The sequence below is a fragment of the Chlamydotis macqueenii genome, chromosome 2 (genome assembly GCF_036417535.1).
Source record: "Chlamydotis macqueenii isolate bChlMac1 chromosome 2, bChlMac1.mat, whole genome shotgun sequence".
NCBI classification, from domain to species: Eukaryota; Metazoa; Chordata; class Aves; order Otidiformes; family Otididae; genus Chlamydotis; species Chlamydotis macqueenii.
In genome coordinates this window covers 9117171-9139283 of record NC_141557.1, presented here as the reverse complement: position 1 = coordinate 9139283, position 22113 = coordinate 9117171, and the positions used below count along the sequence as shown (strand labels likewise).

Below are 22113 nucleotides of genomic sequence, written 5' to 3'. Positions count from 1 at the left end.
CACCCACCTTCGTATTAATTTTACTAAACAGTACAACAGTAAACATGCTGTCGACCACTGTACTAAATGTGATGGTGTTTGCTAAGAAGAAAATTATTCTTTCATTTTCTTACAGAGAAGCATTGAATGTTCCCACATTTTAGAGGAAACAAAGTCCATGGCCAGCTCTTAGCTAGCATTTTGCAGCCGAGATGAAACTCACAGGTTGAATATCCCCAGAATTTAGTTTCAAAATGTCTCCAATTTGCCTCGGACTCTCTTTAGTTTTATAAGCTGTAGACAAAAGTCTTCTTCATACTTAAGCTTCACTGTAAATAGCAATCTAAAGACAGCAGCAAAATATTTAGAGACAAAGGGTAATGAGCTGTGACCCTGTAAGTAGATAAATGGTAATTAGAAGGAAACACAATGCATCTCCTGCTTTAAATGTTTAATTTAAGAGGTTCAAATTTAATAGCTGCTTTTATATCCTAAGTCTGCTTTTGCCTGATTTAAAAGACGTTACTCTTAACTCAACCTGTTCCTTGAAACTGGTCGCAACACTGCTTCTGCAGTCACGTGAAACGGCAGTAAGGATCCTTCATGACAAAGAGCTTAACAGATGTGTTTGTAGGCTTATCAAATTTTGCAGTTAAAATAGAAAGCAACATAACAATGTTTCATTAAATATTTTTAAACTATATTCGTTATACACGCAAATGCAAACATTGAAGCTGTTTCTGTAGTCACAGAGGAACATTCTTCTCAAACTGTAAATTCCTACAGACAAGAAAAGCTTGTATCACAATCTGTAGTATTTACAAAAACTTGCCAGGAAGTTGGGAAGACATATACCTTAAACCCCAGAAGAGGCGGTCGAGAGCAGCTCGTTACAAACTTGAGTAGTTTGCGTTTCTCTTCGTCAGTGAAGCTTTCTACAACTCTCCAGAATATTTTAATTACGGGATGGTCCGCTGCGTAGCCACCTATAATGACATTTACATTATTTACAGGTAGAATAGTTTTATGTAAGGAGTAAATTCTTCAGAAAACCTAGTGTCAATCTTGAAATGCTTAGGCAAAAATATTTAAATGAGCAGGCTTACACTGATCTCAAAATAATCACTGCATTTTGAGTTTCTCATTCACTACTTACCTATGGCTACTATTTCCCTCAACTTCTTAACTGCACTTTTCCTCACTGAATCCTATTTGTTTATTTTAAATTAATTTTATGTAATTCAGCATTTACCTAGTAAGTTTGGATTACTGCCTTTTACTCCAAGAGTTTGCAAAATATGCAAGATTTAGGATGTTTTTTAATTAATCAACTTACCTTAAGGTAAGCTCAGATGTGAACTGATGATACAGTAGCTACTTTTTTTTTACTACATTCATTATAAATGCAGGGGAAAATTAAGTAAGACACCTTGCATTTCTCACAAGTGAAAAATATGACCTCTCTCTTCAGGCTGTATGTGAAATGGTAAGTACCTGAATGCAGTGGTAGAAACAGCCATCCCAAAGTCATTTGCAGGCTTACATTCAGGGGAACAAGACACAACCATTGACTAACATCCATTCTGATGTCCTCTAATTATTTTGCTATAAGTTTGCATTTAAGTGTGCAAATAAAATAAACTGCATACCTATATTTCTCAGCATTTATAAAAGCAGGTTGTAATTTGACCCAATCCTATGAAATTTAGGCCTGTCTAGAGAGTTTGGCCAAAGTTAACAAATAGAGTTAACAAGAATGACCCTACAACTTTTTTTTTAAAGCAAGTTTGTTTATTCCTGAGTCAGTCATAATAATTTTTTAAGTAAAATATGCTTACCTGAATAGTTTGTGAAAGATTTAAGGTCATCCAAACTAATAGGAACCTGGGCACCAGAAATCAGAACCTAATAGTGAAGGCAATTTGACAGTTACGTTACAGGCAAAAATTAGCATTTATTTCGGTTTAAAGCAATTGTTTTCTGCAGTTTTAAGGAAAGTACCTGTATTTCCTGTTGATCAAACATTCGAAGCCATTCAAGATTCACAACATTGGCCAGTCCCTGACGGAAGGCAAGGCAATGCTGCCGAATTTGTTTGTTTAACCTGTAGTCTGCCACCAGATGGATGTATGCGATTCGGTTCGCACTGGTAACAGGAATATCTTTTCCACCTGGCTTCAGCTCAACCACCTATAAACATAACAATTTTCATCATCTCGGTAAACTTTAATTCTGTGTGGTGTAACTGTAAAATTGAACTGCAAAACATCCTAGTAAGTGACGTATATATTTGAGGTTTACTAGAATATACTCAAGAATACTCACCTCAAAGTAAGAGAAAAGGTTTCAACAAGTTATAAAGGTAGGGTTTTTTCTGTTTACTCATAAGAGCACATTCTATGGCATCCAGTTTTTAGACCTAGACCTCTAGCTGCACTGCATGCTGACCACATGGCCCCTTGGTTTATTACCAGAAAGAGGATTTGGCAAAGTCAGAGCTCTTCTATAGGAGATAATCTGTAATACTAAATTCACCACTGCAAATCAGACAGAAACTGAGGTGAAAACGTTCCCCTTGGCAAGCTCACCCCTAGCTTCACTGATGCTCGTAAGTGCCCTGGAAGAGAGAACAGCCTGTATAAGCACAGAGCTCACACAGAGCACTCTCCATCGAGTTGGATTAGGAAAGCTTTGCGTGACCGGCTAGGCTCTTCTCTAACTGTCTGATGATGGTGAACTCTGCAGGATCACATTATGGTAAAAGCAATGCCCACTGAGTCAAAATTAAGATTCTAATACAAGTGTAATTTACAGAATGATAAGCATTCACAATTCCTACTGCTGAAAATCCAAGTTATACATGCTCAGTACTTTCAAGAAAAGTAAAAAAAAAAAAAAAAAACCAAACTCAACAACAACAACAAAAAAAAAACCCAAACAAAAAAAATCAAGCCTAAACCTTGTTTTTTTTCTCCTGAGAAGCTAAACTTTTATCCTCCAAGTACACCGAGATACTTCAGCATGGAAGAATTTTTAATAAAAACCCCAAAACCAAAGATACTGGAAGTGCATTGAGATATAAACGAGGATCAATGGTAGACATTATTAAAACACTGAAGACCTTTACATACTCTACCACATGAGTTAGCAGCCCAATTGGAAACTATTATTAGAGTACTAAGAGGAGGATTAAAAAAACTGAAAACTTGAGATACTGTCACCTCCTGAACCCTTTCAAAAAAAGTTTGGTTTTCTGCATTCTGGAGTCAGCAATTTTTAATTTTTTTATAATTGTGCATTTCAATCTGTGGTAATGATGACATCTTTAGAGGACTGAGAATTAAACACATGAATAGCTTCTTTTGTAACACGCTACCTAACAATGTGAGCTGTTCTAGTACTAAGCAAAATACAAAATGGTAAGATTAAAAATTCACAGTGCTTTTGAGCATTCAGATTTTAACTTGATTCATAGCTTTATAAGGCCAAAAGAGAACATTAAGATCTGTGAATGTGACCTCACAGATAACATAGGCCAGAGGATTCTGTCTAGAGATTCCTGTATTTAACTCAATAAATCCATAGATGAGTTAGAGCACATTTTTTAGAGAGACAGGCAATCCTGGTGTAAAGACTCCATGTGATGGAGTATTTACCACTTTCCTTGATAAGCTAGAACAACCTGAATTACAATAGGTGTTAAAATATGTCTTACTTCCCACTTTAATCCTTCAGCTGCAAGCTTCTTGCTTTTGTTAAGACTACAGTAAAAAAACGTCATCAATATTCCACCATGTCAGTGTGCAGGTAGTTCTGGCTATGTTTAAATCCTACTTTCTGAAGAATTAAGTAAAATGAGCATGCCAGTTTAGCAGACTGCTTCATAACCTGCACACATTAGCTTGCTTCCTTCTGAGGGAGACCCCTTCAACAAGAACCATGGAGACAGGAGGCAGGATAGCCTTTCTCTGGGGCTCACCCCTTGCAGAGCCTGGCATGCGATGCAGCTGGCCAGTCTAGGGGGTACAGGCCAGTACCTGGTGCCACTGACTGGCCTGAAGGTGAGCATAGTTTTACTGGTGAAGTCCATAAGGAGTATTAATAAAATTACGGGACATGTTCCCACACCGCAGCAGAAACATGAGAAAGAGCCCCTGCGCTGCTAAGCTTTGTCCTCTGCTACTGTGGGCAACAATGCAGTCTGGAAATGTACTGTGTTTTATCCCACTGTAGTAGTTTTACTATTGTGACTATTGTGACTATTGTTACTATTGGAAAGTTAGTCAATAATTAGATTCATCTAATGACTAGAAACATTCTATTTTCCACTTTGAGTCCAATGAGTAAAGTTTGTTCATACCCATTGTTCTTATTTCAATATTGTCCTATAGCTTAAACAGCTCTTTCTTTCCTCCTCAATTATATCCACGATGTATTACTTATGGGCAGCAACTTCATTAATCTTCCCAGGGAGTTCCTCACTGAACTCAAGTAAGTCAGGTTCCTTAGATTTCCTCCTCCTTCCTTTTAGAAAGACTGACAAGATCAGAAAGGTTTCTCTTACTTTTTATTTAAATTCCTGTCCTCTTTAGTGTTAGAGTATCAGAGCTACCAATGATGTTCTGCATGAACAGGTCATTGTTGAGACGTCAACACTACTAATACTTTACTATCTGTCCACTTACAAATTTTCTCTTATTTGTTTTGCAGAACTGCACAATTACTTGTCCTTTTGTCACTACTTCAGCAAATACAAATTCTCTCTTTGAGGTCTGGACACAATTAATTTGGCCATATTAGAGTATATTTGTATCACCTAACTCACCAAGTTTCTTTTAAGAATACAGACATCAACAATAAACAAATAGTTACTGTTCCATTTGCGTGCAATAATTTCTGTGAGCTCAGTATTTACACAAAAAGATGCTTGAACCGACTTCCTTCCTAAAACAGCAAAAAGGAATTACTGGCAGGGTGTTCTAGAAAACTGCTGTGTTTTAAGATTCATCCCAGCACTAGACAAATTAAAACGTCTAACCTTCCCTGCAGGTCCGCAAAGAGAGATCAGGACACAGATTAATTTATGCTTATGTTTGCATTACAGTAGTGTTGTCCCCACAGTGGTGTAAGGATGTCAGGAAAGCTGTATTCACTGTATAACAAAAGCTATTCTCTCTCCCTACAACGTTCTTCCTGCAAATCCAAGTGTTGTACTCCTTCTGACCATTACTTTTAGAAAATGGGAAAAAGTTGGGTTTTTTTTAATTCTTATTGCTCCTTTTGTTTTCTAAGTAGCAAACCTTCATTTCTGATCCAGCAACACTTCTGTAGCTCCCTTTCCTCCTCACAACCCTGCATTGCCACAAAGACTACAGCATTCCATTAACCGAATTTCCTGGACTTTTCCAGTGATCTAACTATCTATTTTCAGAGTTTGTCCATGTAAAATTAATTCTACCACCATTTCATCAAAGTATCATCACAGTCTGAAATAAAAAGGCGAATGCAGCAGAAATAATAAATATATTCTTTTTGCTCATTGAATGTTTTCATGGCATTTTAAAGGAACTATTGTACAATTCCCACTTAATTCAAAATGTCAAGAATGACGGTTGAAGAGTTCCTTTTCAAAAAGGTCACAAGACAATTTATTACATCTTAAAAGAGCTATCAGCTTCATTTGCATTTGCAGCTCTATCCAGTTTTCGCCACTAGACGGTGCAAGATGATAACACAGGTTACACAGGATGGGCGAGAACAGAAAACTACTCAAAACGTGCAACTTATGCCATCACCTTATGTTCTATTTTGTAAATCTAAGTTTAAACAAGCAGACAAAAAAAATAACCTGGTTCATTATCAAAATCACATATTTTAAAAGGAATAAAATCATACATATTATTTAAATAAGTATTCAGGTAATTCAGACAATACCATTGATAACTGTATTTGATTCCATATTCACACAGTATGGCTTCAAAATGAAGCAGAAATATCAAAATGGGATAGAAAAAGCCCATCTTCTTAAAAATCTGCAAGTAAAGGTGCTTTGTATTTTTTAGTACTGTGGATAAAGTGTTGGATTAGGTATCTAACTGAAGGTTAGACACACTCGGAACCACAGTTGCATGCACTTGGCTATAAATTCTAGTATGTATCTGCAAAAAAATAATTTTAAAATGTGATAAACTTACATCCGTATTCTTATTTAAGAAAATCACCACAGTTTGTAAAAAAAAAAGTAAATCTCTATTTTATGCATGGTTACAGTTCAAGTGAACAGTTCAGACAATCATGTTGAGTTATTGTATCTACTACTTTGAACATTAGTATAATAATGAAACAAATACACAGAAAAAAATCAGGAAAAAACACTGATTAACATAATATTTGTCAAGCAGAATTCAGCGGATTTATCTTCTGGCTTATTGACAATAATCTGTCACACAAAGTTGCTTTGTAATGTGATTACAGGCAGAAAATAGCAATTCTCTGTTTGTAGATAAACAATGCTAGCTGCTCCCATAGATCTGGCAGTGGAAGCTGCTTCCCAAGCTAATGGAGAAAAAGGGAATATTTAGAGGGTAAAGTGGGAAATATTTTAGGAAAGAATAAGGGACCTGTCATCTACGAATTCTCTTTCTGTGTATGAAGATCTAAGACATACATCTGCAGTGCAATTTCAGAAAGCATTCTTCTAGATAGCCAAGAACTCTTACAAACTTGGTTTTAGAACAGATAAAAATATTTTATCTTCTCTCTTGGACTCTGATCACTTTTGTTCACAACACGCCTGAAGTTTTTCCCCATTTTGAAAAAAGTCAATAAAGGTATTCTTTCTTTCCCTGTCATCTGCCTTCCAGATGTTCAAGCAGGAGTTCCAGGTAGGAGATTGCATTTGAATGCCTAAGAATGTATTTTCCCTAAGTGTTATAAAACTGCCTGAGAAGGATCAGCCTCCACTGAAATATTTTGCTTCTGAAAAACCTCCAAAAGCATTCATCTAAGTCACTGTATCCTAGTAAAGAAGTTGCTAAGTCAGAAACTTTCAGATTTATATGTAAGGCTTCCAAATTTTCTCTCAAGGAAATTTAAAGGCAAAAAATTTTCCTTTCGTAAGTCAACATATTTTCAGTAACAGAAATGGCATTCACATAGAATCATAGAATAGTTTGGGTTGGCATCTGTTTAAAAAAGCCAAAGGAAGGTTTCCTGACATCAAATTCTGTACTGTATTGATTTCATAGAAACTGCTGCCTTATATATTAAAGTGCTGTTCTGTGGATTTGTTTTTCTATCCTTTACTTATGGAGTCTTCTGATCATATTCAACTGTTCTGATCCATGTAGTCTCAAAAATCAGTGTTTGAGAAGATGCTCCGAAGTACGGAACCTAACTTTAAAAAAAAAAAAAAAAAAAAAAAAAAAAAAATCTGTATTTTAATCCTCTTCTCTTGGGCAGCCACAAAACTCAAAAAAAACCACCACCATGGAGTAAAAGAGAGACAGATAAATAGGTCTGAGAAGAGGATGTACCTTCTTGAATTTGTTAACCTTACACTTACTATAAGCATTTTATAACCATTTTATCACCATCCAATCCACAATATAAAAGGAAAAATCAAATCAAAATACACAGCTACTTGAAGGCACCCGTAACTATAGGCTGACATTCTTGTGAGAATTTTTTACTGGTCACTATTTCATGCAGCAGATCCAATGGTTGAAATCTAGGCCCGTTTCACTGCATTAGACAGTTCTTTATCAAAAGCTAAAGCTATTTGGGTTTGGAAGATAAGGTTGATGGCATAGCTCCCCTAATTAGCAGGTCTAATGTGCAAATTATTAAGTACCTTTTTCAACTTCTGGTGAATGCACTTTGACAATAGTTTAATGGGATCTAAAAGCACATTACAGGATTGGAATCAATACGCTGGTAATAGAATTTCTACCTTCTACTACTGACAGAGGCAATAGAGCCCCTTTTGAATGTGTCTTTCATTGCAGATAATGCTTCTGTGCCACAGTTGCTGGATGGACACTGTCATGAGGATAGCTATTTACAATGATAGATTTATGATGCATTTATCGGGCACTAATTTATTAGACTCTAAAGTGGTTGTTTAGCTGAAAACTAGAGATAATGTACATTCAACATAAGGAGTGCAAATTAAGCTCTTTTCCCAAAGTGAATTAGCCTTACCTTGACACAATTAATTAGTATGCAATGGTTACACAAGTCAAATACCAGCAAAATGTATTTATCCATATGAGGTTTAAGATAATGAAATGAATTATAAAAAGTAACTTGTTGCATTAAAACACAGAAGACAGTGACAAGAACCAATCAATTCTGTTGAACTACACTAACATGCAGTCTCATTAAAAGATGGTTCATAATTCACATTCTCTCTCCACATATAAACATAGCAAAACAGCATCAAAATATCCATTTTAACTTATATTTCATTTAGTTACTCAGAAGCTCACTATTCTATTTAATCTTCCTTTTAAAGTTATGACAAACAATTAAAAAAAAATCAAAAGTCGCGGTAGTACTAGCTGTAGCCCTTAGAGAATTTCAACAAACAAATTAGGCTTCTTGGCAAGAATGCACGTTTTACAAGTTTTTGTTGCAGCAGGCAGAGCTGGCAACATCTCTAACTTGGATTTCCTTGTGTGTTATTTCTGAGCTATTTCTCTCTTCTACCTTACTTGTTGAGGTAGGTTCTAACTTGTGTGGCTAATTTTTGAGGACATTGAGTAAATGTATAAAGTATGGAAACCACAGAAAACATTAGCTATTTTTCATTTTAAATTAGAGACTAAACTGTATTTGTATTAGCTGCTATCAACAAAACTATTACTTTAAGTGCACTGAAATGAATGGCTTTAGAATACAAAAAAAAAACCAGACTTCCCTCCCTCCTAGAAAATCCTAGGCTCTACTGGAAACTGTCGTCCTGTCTTTTGCAACCTAGTAACCAAACAGGTGGATACTACAGAGCTCAGTTCAGTATCAGCCATTTAATCACACACGCTGCAACAGAGCAGGCAGGCATTCTACTATGCAAGACTGTACAACAGAGTAGGTACTCTGTCACATGTCTTTATTTCAAGTTTTTGAGCATTTTTCTAAAGACAGTGCAGGTCAGAAATTTTCATATAGGGAGTGTACACTAGGGGAAAAATTATATATGGCATACGCTTAATATGAAACATTGCTTATATCAGGCAATTGTTGACTCTCCCCTTCAGTATGATTCAGGAACCCCAAATCTGAGGATACTATTTTAAAACTGTAGTGCAATCCAGGTGTTAGGATCTTCCAAAATGACAGGAAGTAGATGACAGAAGAGTAAAGCCTAATGCTGTTAAAGTAGAAGTCTTGGACATTAAACTAACGATTTCCAGGACGAGCTGCTGCATCTCAGCGGTGCTGCTGCTTCTGTGAGACGTGCAGAGTCCCAGGCTTCCCTACCCAACAGGCAAACCCAAGAGAACTGCTTTCCCCTTTCTTCCACAAGAAACAAGGCTGAATTTGGATCTGCTATGTGTCACAATGTGGTCAGTTTTTTGATCCAATTATTAATTAAATATCATAATCAAGTATGAGTAGGCCAAAAGTGCTACACAATTTTTAAATCCTCAAAAATGAAAAAGGAAGCATGACAAAAGACTTCAACTAAGGAGATAAACTGTATTAGCATATAAAGGCACACTTTTCAAGCTCTAGTGTCATTGATTTTCTACTATGACCATAAGTGATCTTTAGTACTCACAACAGAGTATATAAGCGCCATAATCAAATTATATAGTACAATTGCATTAAAAACTCATACTTAAGGACCTACTTGACTGGCCCTAACTAACAGCTTTCTACAATCCAGAAGCACTGAACACCCGTTTCTCTCCTCTGTCTCAGCCTCTCAAAAAAAAAAACCCAAAAAAAAAAAACCAAAACAACAACAACAAAAAAACAAAAAAAAAAAATTATGGTCTAACTTGAGGCCCTCTACTTTGAAAATTACAGCTAAAGACGACAATGCTTATCTCACAATAAAGGGTCATTATTATTTAAAATCATTCTGATTTCTAATTCTGATTCCAAAACAAGGCAGTATTTCTACAGTTTACATATCATATAACTTTTGCAATTATGTGAGGTGCAATCAAAGAAAACAACAAAATATTTTGTTCAAGAAACTACCTCAGGCAATAGAACTTCTCATGTATGACTGTTAGAAAATAATCACTATAGTTTACTAAAAAGATCTTCAAGTCATCATCAAAAGTTGTTGGTTCTTTTTTTAAGATTACTCATAGTCTACACCCAATATTGAGTTAGAATCCCAATGACAGGGGTAGTAATAATTAATCATTAACCCAAACTAAAGCTATTCTTACTTGTGCTTCCCCAAGGTCATTGTTTACCACAGTGAAGTTCAGTCCAAGTTCTTCCACATCCCCTTCATAGCTCTTGAGAAAAAGCAAATTTTTATACATTTCTGGATCTAATGAAGCTAAATGATGAATGTCAACATCAGCACTCGTCCCCAGTAATTTTGAGAGGAAAAAACTAGCAAATGGCAGCTCCACCAGCATATTTTCATAAAGAGCCTGAAAAACAAAACAATTAAAAGCACATTAGATTTTTTTTGTTGTACATGCAGGAATTCTGAAAGCTACTGTCTATTTCTCAGCTTTTTGGTTATTCCTTCTTAATTTGGAATTATGTGCTTGTGACCCAGAAAGCTAACTGCATCCTGGGCTGCATCAAAAGAAGTGTCGAGAGCAGGCTGAGGGAGGTGATTCCCCACTTCTGCTCTGCCCTGGTGAGACCCCAGCTGCAGCACTGCGTCCAGTTCTGGAGCCCCCAACATAAGAAGGTTGTGGACCAGTTGGAGCAGGTCCAGAGAAGGGCCACAAAGATGATCAGAGGGCTGAAGCACCTCTCCTATGAGGACAGGCTTGTGTCCAAAGACAGGGAGAAACTGCAGGGCCTGTTGCGATAGGACAAGGGGTAATGGTTTTAAAACAGAGGGAGGTAGATTCAGACTGGATACAAGGAAAACATTTTTTACAACGAGGGTGGTGGAACACTGGCACAGGTTGCCCAGAGAGGTGGTGGATGCCCCATCCCTGGAAACATTCAAGGCCAGGTTGGACGGGGCTCTGAGCAACCTGATCTGGTTGGAGATGTCCCTGCTCCTTGTCGGGGGGTTGGACTAGATGAATTTTAAAGGTCCCTTCCAACCCTAACCATTCTATGATTCTATGACCATATTTCAATGTAATGTAAAGCCACCTTGCATTTTTCATACAATAAGTAACCATTTGTTACAGATTGGAAGAAAAAGTATTTATGGAAGCTGTCAAAAGGGAGAGATGGAAACTTCAGAGCTAGAAAGAGAAAGCATGACATTATTTAGAGAAAGCCTATACGGATAAAGGAAAAATAAGAGACCATTGCCTTTAAAAAAACATCCCTGAAACATGCCGCTGTGCATAGCCTTTCCCATTGTCCCATTTGTTGGCCATATCAGCATCTCTAACAACGAGAACCAAATCTTTACAGTTTATTATTTATCATTAATATCACTGCCAGGCTGTTCAGAAAAGGTATCATCAACATAACATCACTGTTTGCTCTCTTTTCACTCTTCAAGAGCAGTGTTTTGGCATTACTGAATTCCTCCATAATCTGCTGTAAAATTAGAAAAGGAAGCAGAACGAGAAAAAAAAAAATAAATGTAGCTCTAATCACTTGATTATATTCCAACAAAGACATTAAGAAAAATATACACTATTCCTTAAACTTTTGAAAGAACATTTCTATGAGGTGAGTTAGACCTTGCAAAAAGAATTGAGAATAACGAGTTCAAAGCCAAAGGGTGCATTATGTTTAGAGCTATATGATTTATTCAAGGTGTAGAAGTCGAAATCCTCATTTGTACAGTTGACTTTAAAAGCAAACTAGAGGGATAAATCATTAATTTGCAATGTATAAGGTCAGTGTTTGCTGTTCCTGCATTAGTAACAATAAAGCCATTGTAATTCCTTAAATATATCAAAGCTACCCAAATTTAAAATGGAATTCCATCTATGACTCATAAAATGTAAATGCAGAGGTGTAATTTTTTACACAAGGCAGGTTTAAGCCTTTAGAGCATTTAATATACAAGGACTAATAAATGATAGCACTAAAAACTATGATCACATCAGCTAAATGGATTATAAATTAAATTTCCATAATGTATGCAACTGAAATACAAATGTAGACATAAATCAAGGTATTTTCTAAACACAGGTTAATTACACAAATTCAAAACCTGTCTATTTTTTATGCAAAATAATCCACTTAGCATTTTTCAAACTGGTCTTAAGTCCTAGCCATTTGCAACACTTGATCCTAGAAGCCTATCAATAATTCCTTGTCAGGAAAAAAACAGCAATAGGTATATTGAAGAAACTTGTATGTTATTTTTCAAGTGTCTGTCTTTTATGAGTGTTTATTGCTAGAAATTGTGCCAAAATGATTTGAAATAAAAAGGATTAATTATAGTAGAAGCTTTTTAATATAAGTGAGTGCAGCTGCAATGCAATTAATGCAAATTGTGACGCTATCAGGAAAATAAATGTGAACAACATCACTGGCTATTTCTGTTTGCTGCCAAGTAACTTCAGTAATTTACTACATTAAGAATCAATAAAAAAATAATGCCTTTCAAATGCATCACTATTAATCTTCAGGTAGTTCCAAAGTGAACATTTATAACTTCATCTAAAAACTATATAAAGCATTTTTAAATAAACTAAATTGTGCAACTTGAGAATAACTTTAATTACTCCTTCTCTTAGCTAAGTGATTGCAATATGAAAAACAAAGTATTTCTGGAAACAGGACAACAGCAGTGTTTTAATTAGTTTGAAAGTCAAGCTACCTTAATAAAGTTTAATTTAAAAATGCACTAAAGTTCTGGTAAGTAAAATAATTATAAACTTTGGTTTTGTTTCAAAGAGGTAAATTACACCATTACAGCTCCAGCTGTACAGAGATGCTGAGAAATCCTGCGTACAACTGAGTATGCCTAAATAAACTGAAATTTTATTTTTCAATCTAACTTCCCTGTTTTTTAGTCAGCATAAACTAATCAAACTACCTGTTGCTGACAAAAGCATGCCTGCTAGACCAATAAAATAAAAAAAAAAAAAAACCCACAAAAAAACCCAGCTTGCCGATTCAACTGGGTTTGTTTGGAAGTAGAGCAGTTGTACAGTAGAGGTTACATGAGCATTACAACATGATGAATAGTGTTCAAAGTTTTCAGATTGTGTTGTGCTTTGTTCTGGGTTTCCAGTTTGGGGGAGCTGGAGTGGGTGTTGGGGAACACAGCAGGGACAGTGTTGAGGTTGAGCTTTCTTTCAAATCAGAATCAGATCCAGCTCACAGCTATGGCTGAAATTGGATAGCAAGACCATTTGTTTCAATGGGAGCACAACCTTAGAGCAGCCAGTTCCCCATGGAAGTCCATCCTGATGGGTATTTTCCTTACTGCAGCTCATCTAATGACCAAAAGAGGAGATTCACTCCTTGCCTCTTTCCCCTTAGTGAACCATCTTGGGGAGCTACAAGTTACCTGATTTTGAGCTTAGTTTTGTGCCCATTGAACTCTCTGAACTGGCCTTCTGCAACATCAACATAAATGAGGCAGGAGCCCAGCATCAGTGACTGGCAAGGGAATGGCAACCACCTCTTACAGAGGTAACCAACTGTCAGATTAATTAGCTGCAACATGAAGCTGCACTGTTAGAATATACTTATATATGTACTTTAATACAATCTAAGGTCACACTCTCCTCACAGAAGCAGTTCTCTTTTTTCCTCCAGGAGCAAATGAGCAACAATGCTGAAGGAAGAAACTGGCTTGCTCTTGGAGGGAGGTGACGACTTCTGTTTGATTATAAGTCAGAAGTTCCTGTTCACACACTGCTTCAAAAGAACAAAGCCAGCAAGCTTAACCAATATATATACTTTTAAACTTATCTCTTCTCAAACTTCAAGTACTCTCACCCACTAGCAAGTCTCCTTTAACTCTTACAGTCATCAGTTATGGAACTGATACCATTCTATGACAAATTCTAAGAGTTCACGTTCCCAACTTTTCTAACTAACAAACCCCTTAGTTGACTTTATTGTCTCTATCCCACAGTCCCATAAACTGCAATTGGCTTACATAAAGCAAAAAATCCAGATATGAAGTCATGAAAGGAGCAATTAGTGGTGAAATGTGACGTCAGACTTCCAGTTTCCAAATAGGGGAGGCGGGAACCAAGCACCTTTACAGAGCCTACCTTCATCTGCCTCCTCGAACAGCTGGGAGTATTAGCATTCCACTTTCACCAAAGTGCAGCTTGCAGATGCAAGCTTGCAGCAAAAGGCCAGTCTGAAGCAGAGATGGGGTGTCTACGTCAAGGGCAATCACACAAGCACCATAATGCTCTTAGGGTGACACATTCCCAGTAGCTAAAAGGTTTTGTCTACTGAAAGAGCCAACCTGGATTTCCCAACACTATTTCAAATTCACGTACGTTAGGGATGCTTTTTACGCAAAACTACGACATCTTTAGATAAGCATTAAAATAATTTAAAAGCTTCTGAAACAACTAAACAAAACAAAGCAAACAAACAAATCTGGTTTTCAGTAACACTATTTTTGGTGCTCTTCACCCCACTGTTTTCCCAATTATCTCAAGATGCCTTGCTAACCTTTTCTTTCTTTTTTTTTTTTTTTTTTTTAAATAAAATAAATGGTTAAAAGAAGGTTTTTCTGCTTAAAAGGCCGAGAGCTATTATTTCACTATGGAAGTAGTATTCAGGAACTTCATACACCTCCCTCCCCCTCTGTGTGTGAATGCCTGTAGAACACACCAGATTATTAAAAACAAGCAAAATAACAGAAAGCCTATTGTGGCGAATAGGCTTTGACTTCACACACAAAGCACACAGTCTGAAGTCTATTGTTTCTCTTTTAAATAATATTAGCTAGTTGCAATTACAATATAGTTTAACTATAAATGACTGCAACATGGACAAGCTACAAAAGCCTTTGCTCAATTCAGTGACACAGATCACAACTTGGTCATCTAAAGTAAAAAAATACGTTCAGATACTTAGGAATATACCAAATGCATTCATTAAATACCTCTGATGGGGGGGACAAGGAATGGTTCTGTAAGGCAAGGAACTTCCACAATACAGGCATGCAATTAGTAGCTTTAGTGTATTATGGAAGAAAGATCTCGGCCAGAAAGACAGCTGTATACAGTACTTAGTAAGAAAGGGAGAAAAATGACAGTTCTCTGGGCAAGAAGGACTTTTCTTGTTTTCAACATAATGAGATTAATATCTGACCAAGACTACACATGGTAACTATCACAATATTATTTAAGCTCTACGTGGTTACACAAAGTACTGTTCAGGTATTACCTCAAGATTTAGGAAACTGCTCTTCAGAAAGAAAATACTTTGTGCCATGTTTTAAAACTGGACAAAATGTAAGCTGATCTAGAAAATTCAGACAAATTATCTACATATAGCAGAGGTTACATGAGAATTATGACATGCTGGATAAGGTTCAAATTGTATTAACAAATTCACAGATTAACCAACTAAACCTCCCCGAGATGCAGCTTTACACTTTCAGGTCTACAATTAATTATCTCACTTATTATTTCAACTAAAATCTTTCTTAAGAAAAATAATTAATCAGTCATTGCTCCTACTTTCCATTAATCCTTTACAACCCCAAACTGCATTTTAAAACCTAAACAATGCTGAAGTCATACCCCCAGAAAGACACACAGCTTATGGGCTGAGTCAGTAAATGACCAGGTATAAATTCAGTTATTTCCCTAATCAGCCCCCAAGACCATAAGCCTTTCTATTTCAGTCATTTTAAGCAGTTACTATTAAATAATACTTAGCACTTACAGAGTGTAATAGATCTTCAAAGCTGTACAGAATCATTAATAAAAACGACAGAAAAATAGCAAAACCATTAGAACTTCCTACTACCTTATTCTTTATATCCTGGAAATATCTCATCACACTCACAAAGCCTTTGGGGCCAGCAAAGCTTTTTCTACGTTAATGAAAAAGATAAAACTAAATACACAAGTTACATTAAAATTAACACATACTTGTATTTTTGAAGCATTTTTAAAGCTAGCATTTAGTAATTTTAAGATAAAATAAATTCTTACATAGATGCTTTATAATGTGCTTTAAAGTGAGCAAAACCAAACTGATATCATTCCTAATGCCAGTATGATAAAATAAAAAGTAATTCTATCAGGTGTGTGTCACAGTGCAATATGTCTGCTACCTAGTAGCTTTAAATCACTGTTTCTCAGTTCTCTGAGCTCTACAGTAACAGAAACCTCTAGATGCCTTTGTATCACTGTAGTAATGGAAGATCTGGTACATAATCTTCCCTATATGACTGCAAAAACTCATAGTGCAGTTTTTGTTCAAATACTGGATGCCTTCTATGTCTTTTAAAAAAGTAGAAGACCAAAATTCCATAGCTAGATATCAGTAATTAGGGTTCTGAGAGCACTTTATTAACACTCCTTGAGGCAGTGCTAGTATCCTCAGATTTAAAAATTTTTTTTTCAGAAAATCTACAGCCTTTTCTAAATTGGTTTTACTTCTGATTTCCTACTCACTGGGAATTTGAAGGTCAGTAAGCACAAGTTCATAGAAGTTCCAGAGCTTTGGGGTAGCGAGACTCCAATGCAAGAGGCCTGTCTGTCAAATTTGCTGCAGTCAGTGTAAATACCTGAAATGAACTGCAGGTGTGTGATAAGCACGAAACAAACTCATGACTGACTCATTAACACATTACCATAAAAATGTAGGGATCAATTTCCAAAGACTCCATGGGAGCATATCAAGTGTAATGACCTTGAGTTAATTTTTAATTTAAAAATGGAAAGTCATGCTAGTATTTTTATTCTAAGAACTTAGATATATTTCATTTTATTACAATAATTTTTATTATCAAAACAGAGTGCCTCAGAAATGCTGGTACTTGCAGAAAACCATCATTTCATCAGCTTCACACTTTCGTTGTTTTCATAGGAACAGTTACCTCTGTAACTTACGCCATGTATATGAGATAAATTGCCATCAATGTCATTTGGGGGTTTTGAGGGATGGAAGAGGGAAGGACTACAGGTACCTGTGGATGCACTGGATAACTGATAGTTATCATTCACTACTGAAGTTCCAGTAAAGGCTTAATAGATTTTTCCTGTCTCAAATTTAAGCATAATTTAATAAGAACTGAAGCTAAAAGGAAGACATCGCCTCCTTATTTAAGTTCTAATCTTCTGAAAACCTAAAAAATTTAGTACTATATAACTAACCTCTGGATATGCCTCTTAGATAAATCTGTATTTTAACAGCAGTGAAACTAGTCATTTTTTAAGACAGTTTAAATAGAATGAAGAATTTCCGTAAATATTCCAAACCTAATTGATTGAAATGGACATAGGTGCTCCCAACTGTGAAAAAAGATCAGGATACCATTACCACACACTCTAACTGTTTATTTATTCCCTGTCCAGGAACCTGATTTAGAGGCAATAAAATGCAATCAGTACACAAACCAGAAGCAGGAATCATCTGCTAATGGAACTTTTAATTGAGGAGTGACCACTGACATGAGGTAATTCTTTCCATGCAGAACTCCTTGTAGAGACCTCTATGCACTTTATCACGGTAAACAATCACTAACATATGCATTAAAGAAAATTTAAATACATTATGACCCAATAAATATCACAATCCATCAATACACACTTTTCCTTCCTGAAGATTTAGAGTTAAAATACCACATTTCAGTAGTCTTTTAGCGCTAGACATATATTTACAAGGTTACTACTAACGTAGCTATTTGTAATCAAAAGATAATTGGTTATGTTAAATGAACCAGTACACAAAGGAATTGTCAAGCAGAATAACCATGTCAGAAAATAGATTCAGATTAGCTTACATCTACATTCATAAATCATTTAATAACTTCCATAAGGTATCAATTTCGGTCTCTTACAATTGTGTTTCTGCACTGTAAATGTGTAATTAAAAGAGCATGCCACTTTACGTGGTAAATTCCTGTTTTGATTCCATTTCAGATGATTCAGGATTTTCTGAGACAAATGATCAGCTAACTTGCTTTTAAGCAAAATGCTGAATCTGCAAAATCATGTGCAGCATAACTGAAAATAATAAAACAAAAAGTTTATACAGATTACCTCATCTTTGTATCAGTATCACTACTTCCATACCTACCTTTCTAGGTACTAGTAGTATCAGTTGTGGCTGCAGCACAAATCAATTAAGAGTGTACTGATTTAAGACAAGACAAAGTGGATCTTAATTAAATGGACAATAAGGGAACGCCTAAAAATCAAAAGAAAAAAAACCCCAAACAAACAAAAAACCCACACACCATTCTTCAACAGTCAGAGAAACAGAGGAAGGGTAGCAGCAGAATGCTTGGCACATCATCCTATCAAATACTCAAGTATACAAAACCCAGTTTTTCTCATTGTAGAGTTTTCTTGCTTTGTTTTCTCTCTACAAGCTTTTGGCACAAAGAGGGCACAAAAATATGTTACTAGTAACATTTGCTTAAAGGTTTTAGCTCCATATGTGCAGTTTATTAATGATTTAAGAGTTTAGGATCTGATCCAGATCTTGTTGTGAAGATTTACACTGATTCAATCCATTTTAGGTTAACATCCCAGGATGATTAAGGACTATTCTAGATTTTCTGCAAAATGGACACTGTAGACACTGCTAATCTTAGAATTGTACCTTCCAACCATGAATAATATATCACTGATCTATCACAGCTCTATTCAAAGTCACAAACCAGAACCACAAGCCACGCTCTCTAAGATACAGAAAAATAATCTAATCAATAATTAATGGTTCCACTTTCACCACCAGGGTAATAAAATTCGCACTTGATCTGCCATTACCCTTCTAACTAATTTTACCAAAAGACATATTTTATAGCTTTTTTCAAGTATATATGTTTAACAACATTTAGATATCTGCACAGAATAGTCCATTATATCTTAAATCAGTACAGTAATCTATAAAGAGTCATATGAAAATAAACAACTTAAACGATCATCAATATAATATCCACCAGGCCATGCAGATTACTGACCTCCTACATAACATTAATGATCAAAGACTACACCTACACTGTCTCATCTATCCATCATGAAAATAATGCTACAATTTAAAATAAACACATTATTTTTTGCTCAGTGCTTGCTGCTTCTTCTATCAAAGTTCTTTATTCGGATTCACAAAGGAAGGAATTGGTCCAAAACAACAACAACTCAAAACATCACATTTTGTTCTTTAAACCATCTTCCCAACCATTTAAGACAAACGCTAAGTCTTGGCAAAACAAATCTAAATCTTTTCAGAAAACTCCAGTGTCTTCCAAGGACTGCAGACTATTGCTTAGCAAAAGAGTCTTAATATTGTATTTCAAAGACAGCGCACATGTTCTTCAGCAACGTGAATGCATGACTGAATGAATGCTGGAGTAAGAGAAGAGAAATGGAGATTGTTGAATTCAGTATAATGAAAATGCTGAGTGTATTAGACAACAATCTCCAGTGTCAGCAAGTCTCTTTGTTAAAGGTCCAAAGACAATCATTGCAAAAGATAACATAACCAAGAACTAGCAGGTTTATGTAAAAAAGGAAAAAGAGGAAACCATAAAAATTATCATTCTAATCTATAGGCTTCCTGCCATATTCTTAAACTAATATTGATACTTCATGAAATCTAAGTAAATTATTATAACAATTAGCTACTTGATGTCTAATAATTCCAAATGCAAAGAATGTTTTTTTCCACAACATCCGTCACATCAACATCATTGAACAAATGCAAGTGTAAGCTGGAAATGGAGAAAGACAATATTGCATACAAGACTGAGTTTAGGTCTGAACATGGCGAAGTGCAGATTTAAATTCTGTATCTGTCACTATTCTACTGATCACTGCTTCTGTTGAAATGGTTAACCAACATTTCCTTCTTTGCAGGTTTGCAGCAGACCATTAAAGAATCAGCATGGAGAAAATCCTCATTTAAGATTCTCAGGTATTGCTTCCAAACTTCCCTTCTCTGGCTATAGTTGCTCGAAGTTTTGGCAGCCTGTCAAAAGAGCAACTTTTGTGTTCTCCTGAGCCCTGTCCACCACACTGTCAAAGCTGCAGCAGGAAAGTCTGCAAGTGGAAAGGTTTTTAGCACTGCCAGAACAACTGCTGCATGTAGAAAGGAAGTTCAGCCGAATCAGGTGCCTCCCCTCAGGCCAATCCTACCGACTGTGAGAGGAAAAGGATTATAACATCCCATCCGTACTTCCAAGACACCATGTGGGACAACAAGACTTTACTTTCCAAAGAGGACAACAAAGAGAATTTGGGGCTAGAACACCTCTCTCTGAATGTCCCCAACAGTCCAGGACATCCTTAGCTCTCAAGCAAAGCACAGGGTTCAGAAAGTCACTGCTATGCTTCCAGTGGGTGAAACCAAAAGGTTCAAGTTTCAAACCCCACCAGTGGTGGGAGACTGGTACTCGAGGCGTGCATGGTAAACTGAGCTTTTCCTTTTAAGGAAGAGAAAGGAAAACACTTAAAAGGCATCAATGTTAAAATAATATTTACATTACAGAGTAAAGTCACTGAAAGTTGAGAAATGTAAACTTTGGAAGTGTTTGAGTAGCTGCTGTTTAAGCAAACTCATTTCAGCTTTTTTTTTTTTTTAAGAATGATTTCAGACAACATATGCAATTACATGATCACACGGTACTCTTTCTACAAGACCTTTTGCTCATTTAGTGATCAGTAGAAGTTGCACGGACAGCTATGCAGTTTGTACTGTATATAGATTTTTACTTCTTCACTAACTACAAAAATACACCCCAAATAGTAAATAATTTATCTAGAGTTAAAATAATTTTAAAATTTTAGATACACCATTTTTAAAGGCAAGTTTTAAATTTTCAGATGTTTCTACTTCTGAACTGGCCAATTAACACAGAAGATGTCAAGCTGTTAGAAACTTCCTGATGAGAATTAAAACTGAATTAGATGTAAGTCTATGGTACTGAAAGTTAAATGCATTTGGATAGTAGTATGAAATGGTTACCAAGAGACAGAGAATTTCTATGAATTATTATATTTTAATGTATTTGTTTTCTGATAACATTGAAACTTCTTAGGTGAGAGTTTTTGGTGGCAGTGCTCTTTACATACTGGTTTCCACAAATAAGAAATTGCTGTGGATGCCTGACTGCTCCCTTTGCATTATAGCTATTTTGTTTACAAAGGGGCTTTTAATAATCCACTATTGCTCTCAAATAACCTTGTGCAAAGCACAAAATGGACACATTTTTGAAAACAGGTGAGTGAGTATTCGATAACTTAACCAAGACCACAATACTGGCAGGTTTTGAATAGTATGGTCGTGCCTTATCTTTCTGTTTAATTCATCAGGTCTCTAAATACACTACTAAAAAGGCATCTGTGCACCTGGGTAGGGGTAATTATTAAATAACACTGTCAATTCTTACCCTATGTAAACATACTGCAAATACAAAAACAATTTATGCTTTCACAATGTTAAATAATAGATGCTATGATTTTAAAAAGTCAAAACCAAAACTATACTTGTAGCACTCTTACAGGAGATAAAACACATTTTTGCAACTTCTGTCTTTATGCTATTATCTGAAATCCAATTACAGAAGGCAATGTGTTGTTTTGACAGAGGAAATTGAAAATTCAGTATTACAATCTTTTTTTGAAAAAAATGTTTCAAACTTCCCCTCAACAACTGAGCCCTGTACCATTTCTAGATAAACACTAAATATTTTTGGAGTGAAGTAACTTTCTCATGATACCACAGCACTATTTACTTCCCCACTCCAAAAATCTATAGATGCAGAAAGAAAACACAGACCTCAATATGTAACATAGGTCATAATTACAGACTACTGTATTAGTACTGAATCCAGCTCCCATTAAGAGCAGG

General features: G+C 35.8%; 1 protein-coding gene across 3 annotated transcripts in view; it reads right to left on the bottom strand.

Annotated features, from left to right (window-relative positions):
* The window catches only part of UBE3C (ubiquitin protein ligase E3C), a 79677-nt gene that overhangs the window by 7275 nt on the left and 50289 nt on the right, over positions 1-22113 (bottom strand). The window contains exons 19-23 of one of the 3 annotated variants that reach the window (XM_086741873.1): positions 10386-10598; positions 1981-2169; positions 1818-1884; positions 835-965; positions 215-322 (exon numbers count right to left, since the gene is read on the bottom strand). In XM_086741873.1, the coding sequence (XP_086597999.1) occupies positions 299-322; positions 835-965; positions 1818-1884; positions 1981-2169; positions 10386-10598 (624 nt within the window). In that variant the 3' untranslated portion in view covers positions 215-298. Of the gene's footprint in view, positions 1-214; positions 323-834; positions 966-1817; positions 1885-1980; positions 2170-10385; positions 10599-10917; positions 11686-22113 lie in introns of those variants that run through there. The other 2 variants (XM_086741872.1, XM_086741874.1) reach the window with 2 other exon arrangements.